We start from the raw sequence: 5,082 nt of genomic DNA, 5'->3' as shown, positions 1-5,082 counted from the left end.
CGTGACGGATAGAAAAAAAGGGCCAAGAAGTCAGCAAAAGCTTGTGAGGTGTATGCTGGGCCATTGTCTGTTTTTAGGGTGCGGGGAATGCCCCAATTAGCAAAACAGTGAAGTAAATGGTCTTGAACGGCAACCGCATTTTCCTTGGCTGCCGCCGTTGCCATGAGGACACGAGAAAAGGTATCTACTGTCACGTGAAGACAGGATTGTCGGCCAAAGGGTGGGAAATGAGTCACGTCCATTTGCCAGACATTATTAGCATAAAGACCTCTGGGGTTGACGCCTTCTGATGGTCTAGGGGTAGAGGTAATGCACAACAGGCAGGCTCAGATAATTTGAAGAGCTTCACGCCTGGAAAGGCCATAACGCTTGCACAGAGTGCGTGCATTAACATGCCACTGTTGGTGAAAATTTTGTGCTTCTAAAAAGGCGGAGCATATTAATGAAAACCTGGATAAAGCATCGGCTTGTCGGTTACCCTCAGCCATGGGCCCCAGGAGGTTGGTGTGGCCCCGGATGTGGGCAATGTGCACTAGTTGTTGCCTTTGTCGTAAGGCAGCCTGAATGGTAGTTAAATACTGGAATACTGTAGACTGAGGGGCTATGACAGCAGGATGATCGAGGCGACGAACGGCTTGCACCACATAGTAACTATCACTGACAATATTAAGAGGTTCATCATAAGTACACAAGACTTTTGCCACGATTGCTAATTCTGCATGTTGAGGAGAGTTGGAGTCTGTTACTGTTTTTAACACTCCTTTGTCACTGATCGCAGCACCTGAACCACCCGCAGCGCCATCAGTATAAACTGTTAATGCGCCAGCGAGGGGGCTGTTAGTTACCTTTCTATGAAATTGAAGTGGGGTCTCCTCACAAAATGTAAGAATTGGATTAGAGGGATAGTGATTATCGATATTGAGATTTAGCGTGGCGGCCAGGTATGCCCACTCCCAATTCTCTTGACACCAAAGCTCTATGACCTCTTTAGCCAACGGGAGAATAATGCCAATGGGATACATACCTAAACACTGCACAGAGCGTTCTACGGCGGTCAGGGCCAAGGAGCCCAAGGATTGAGAGAGCTGCAATATATTGCGAGGCTGACTATGGGAAGGGTAAACAAAGCTTAAGATGGCTCCCTGCCACAGGACTGCATAAGGACGGTCTTTTACTATGTAGATAAGAATTAGAAGTTGCTTTGTTAGATCTCTTCTTTGAGCCTCAGTTTGTTTTAAGGCCTTCTCTACCATCTTTATTGCCTGCAAGCTCTCTGGAGTGAGCTTACGCAGGGAGGTTAGGTCAGGGTCACCCTTAAGTAAGTTAAACAAGGGACTCAGTGTGAAGGTGGGTAACTGCACATAGGGCCGAATCCAGTTGATGGAACCACATAACTTTTGTAATTCGTTAAGTGTCATAAACTCTGAGTAAGTAATATGGCAATCCAAAGGGCTCACTCTGTTACCCTCAATCTTGAGTCCTAAATATTGGAGAGTGTCACCTTCTTGTATTTTTTCTGGAGCTATGTGGAGATCCCATTTGGCTAAATTTTTGCTTAAATGAATAAACATGAGTTTAGCATCTTTATCTGTGGGAGCCGCCAATAAGATATCATCCATATAGTGAAGAATTTGGAACGCAGGGAAAGCCCTGCGTGTAGGTGCTATAGCAGCATGAACATACAGCTGACAAAGAGTGGGGCTATTTGCCATACCTTGGGGGAGCACCTTCCATTCATACCGGTCAAAAGGGGCTGCATTGTTTGTGGAAGGGACGGAAAAGGCGAACCGTTGTCGGTCTACCTTGGCAAGTGGTATAGAGAAAAAACAGTCCTTGATATCCAGAACTATAAGGACCCAATCCTTAGGCAAAGCAGTAACCAGCGGAAGCCCTGGTTGTAGAGCTCCCATAGGCTGCATTTGTTTATTAATAGCTCTGAGGTCGTGTAGTAAGCGAAATTTCCCGGACTTTTTCTTTATAACAAATATAGGTGTATTCCAAGGAGATGTGGACGGTTGAATGTGTCCTCTCTCCAACTGTTCTGTAACCAGAGCATGGACCGCAAGCAACTTCTCTTTCGAAAGGGGCCATTGAGGAACCCATATAGGGTCTTTACCTATCCAGGTTATTGTCAAAGCTTGCGGTCTCACAATGGCCCCCGGGGAAAACCCAGACCACAACGATCCATTTGCCCAGTCGCCGGGATGGGTTGGGTGATTCCTTGTTCATATTTTCCTAGCCCCTTCCCTGGTCTGTAACCTGCCTTTTCCATGATGTTCCATGCTACATTAGACTCATTGGTTAACTTAACCTGTAGTAATGTTAATACATCCCTCCCCCAGAGGGTCACAGGCACATCACATACATACGGCTGAAATTGCCCAGTATGCCCCTCCTCATCTGTCCAAGTAAGGACAGCGGAACTGCGAGCCGGTGTCACAGCAATACCTAGTCCTACTAAATTACCCTCTGATTCTTGTTGAGGCCATTTTCGTGGCCAGTCTGTATTAGCTATGACAGACACATCAGCTCCCATGTCCAACAACCCTCTAATTTGTTTGCCTTTAATAGTTAAAACATAAAATGGCCTGTGATCTAAGGTCATAGAAAGAGCGGCTAAATGCCCTTGTTGCCCTCTGTTATCCTTAGGGCTCGGCCACCAGAGAAATTGTGCAATGGTATCTCCATCATTGATGACAATGGGCCCGCGCTGGGCGCTGGCGAGAAGGAAAAACTTACTAGCAGGAGTAGTGATTAGGCCAGGAACAATTTGGATCCCCTTTTGTGACTGTGTTGCTTTTCCTAAAAGGATGCCCGCTCCAATTTGAGATGGGAAGTTGTCTTTGTTGAGTGGAATCGCCTGCGGACCCATGGCGGGTGTCAAAATTACTGGGGAAGCGGCCGTCACCTCCCCCACCATTACTCGGAATCGCTGAGTGTCTGAAATTGTGGCTGCCTGCGTTCCAGTGACGCCTTGGGTCGGGCCCTGGCAGCAAGGGCCCTTTGGAAGTTTTTTTGAGTTCTTTTTTTAGATAGGGGCTTTTCTTGTATATCCTTTTTTGAGTAACAATCACTGGCCCAATGATTACCTTTGCCACATCGGGGACACAACCCTGGCTGATTGCCAGAAGCTCGGCCTCTGGGAGCCTTGCATTCTCTCTTGAAATGCCCAACTTTGCCACAGTTGAAACAGGTACCAGCCCGATTACTGGCACGCCCTGCACGCTCATATTGAGTCTCGAGCCGCGTCGAGTATACTCCAGCTGCGACATCATCCTGCACATCTCTGCAAATTTTCATGAAAGTTGTTACATCTTTGTGCTGCCAGGGTCGCAGCGCCTCATGGCAATGCTTGTTCGCATTTTCATAGGCCAATCTGCGTAACAGAGGAGCTGCTTCCTCGGCATTTGCGAACAAGTTCCCAGCAGCCTCATAAAGCCTATTTACAAAGTCTGCATAAGGCTCATTGGGTCCTTGAAGAATTTTTGTAAGACTGTACCGAATTTCCCCTTTTTTAGGTATCACCTTCCATGCCCGCATACCACAGTCCTTAATTTGTTGTAGAAGTTCCACTGGGTACCTAACCTGCACTGCATCGGTATTAAAATTACCAATGCCCAAAATCATGGCCTCAGTCCAATGCCTACGGGCCCCATCAGAACGGGCATTTTCAGCAGCTTTGCTTCTAGCCAGCTCCTGGAACCCTGCCTGCCAGAGGAGGTAATCCCCTCCGGCAAGAACAGCACGTGTCAGATTACGCCAATCATTAGGTGTAAGTCCCTGGCTGGCAAGCATGTCTAGAACTTGATAAGTAAATGGGGCCTGTGGTCCATACATGGTGACTGCCTTTTGAAGTTCCTTGAGCTGTGAAAAGTCTATGGGGGCCCAGCCTCTATCCCCATTGGCATCCTCTGTGACTGGGAAGACTGCCTTTGGGTCCTTAAATTCCTTCCACCCTCTAGCATGTTTCTTTCTTTTCCTCTCCTGACTTGCCGCACGAGCATGAAACCCCCACTCTGGTCTTATTCTTAAGGAAGGATGGGGCTGTTCCTTAGGCAATAGCTGAAGTACTCTGGGCTGGCCTGTAAGCTGTTTGCGTCTCCTCTCTCCAATCCTTTTAGCTCTGTCTCTGCCCCTGTCTGGTCCAACTAAAGACGTATCCGTGTCAACTTCTGTCTCACTCGAGGAAGAGGAGGAGGAAGAGGAGGACGCGGCCTCGCCATCAGAGAGATAACCCGGAGGTGGCCCGTCCCCCCACCAAGGTTCTGGGGGCTCAGGTTCTGGTGGGGCTGAGGGCACCACTGCAGGCCTCCTATGCCCAGTTTGGTTGGTAACCTCCTCAGCCGCACTGTCTCCTCTTTGGTTATTAGCCCTGCTCTCCTTTTCCATGCACTCAGATGCTGCTAGCAAACACTGTACCACCTCCTCCTGATCACTTTCAAAAGCCTGATCAATGCATCGCCACAAGCGCCATACCTCTGGTGAGAGCTTCTTTCCCTTAAGATGTTTTCCCAGCTCTCTCCACTTTCTATGTGTGAGGAGGCATTCCTCAGTAAACCAAGGCGTATGGCTCCTTACAATGTCAATAAAGTCAGAAATATTTTGTCCTGCGACCGGCGTCCCGGCGCTTTTTAACAAGGCCTTTATTATCCTTTTTATAGTCTGGTGTGACTGTATATTTCCCATGGCTATCGGAGAGGCTCCCCGGGCAAGCCCTAGTCTGCCATGCCCTACTCGTGCTTATGTGCCTCCCTTTTAATCCCTACGGCCGGCTACCGCCGCAGCCTTCCCTCTTACAGAGGCTTACCTGTGGATGAGATGAATCCGAGTCACGGCACCAGCTGTCGGAGGCCACCCGACAAACCACACGGCGACACGCAGCACTCAGTCAATTCATCACCACGTTTATTGCCTCATCGCGTTCCAGGCCAAAGTAGGGGGCCCGGCGAGAGGGACTGAAGGCAGTCTCCCTGAAGAAACTCTTCAGCCTCCAGCCCCGAGCACACAGAAAGACAAGGTTATATACCCCAGACCCCATCCGGATAACATTCATTGTGTGCAATCATGCATAGCACAGGAACA

General features: G+C 48.8%; 1 protein-coding gene across 1 annotated transcript; it reads right to left on the bottom strand.

Moving 5' to 3' along the window:
- Nucleotides 1-2,919: 2,919 nt before the first annotated feature.
- LOC133768101 (endogenous retrovirus group K member 5 Gag polyprotein-like) lies at nt 2,920-4,686 on the bottom strand. Its single transcript, XM_062202501.1, has one exon. It carries the CDS (start codon nt 4,684-4,686, stop codon nt 2,920-2,922), a length of 1,767 nt encoding a protein of 588 aa, XP_062058485.1.
- Nucleotides 4,687-5,082: the final 396 nt, after the last annotated feature.

This window comes from Lepus europaeus, chromosome 10 (assembly GCF_033115175.1).
Source record: "Lepus europaeus isolate LE1 chromosome 10, mLepTim1.pri, whole genome shotgun sequence".
NCBI classification, from domain to species: domain Eukaryota; kingdom Metazoa; phylum Chordata; class Mammalia; order Lagomorpha; family Leporidae; genus Lepus; species Lepus europaeus.
The sequence above is the reverse complement of the archived record's forward strand: the minus strand, read 5'-3'. Positions and strand labels throughout refer to the sequence as shown.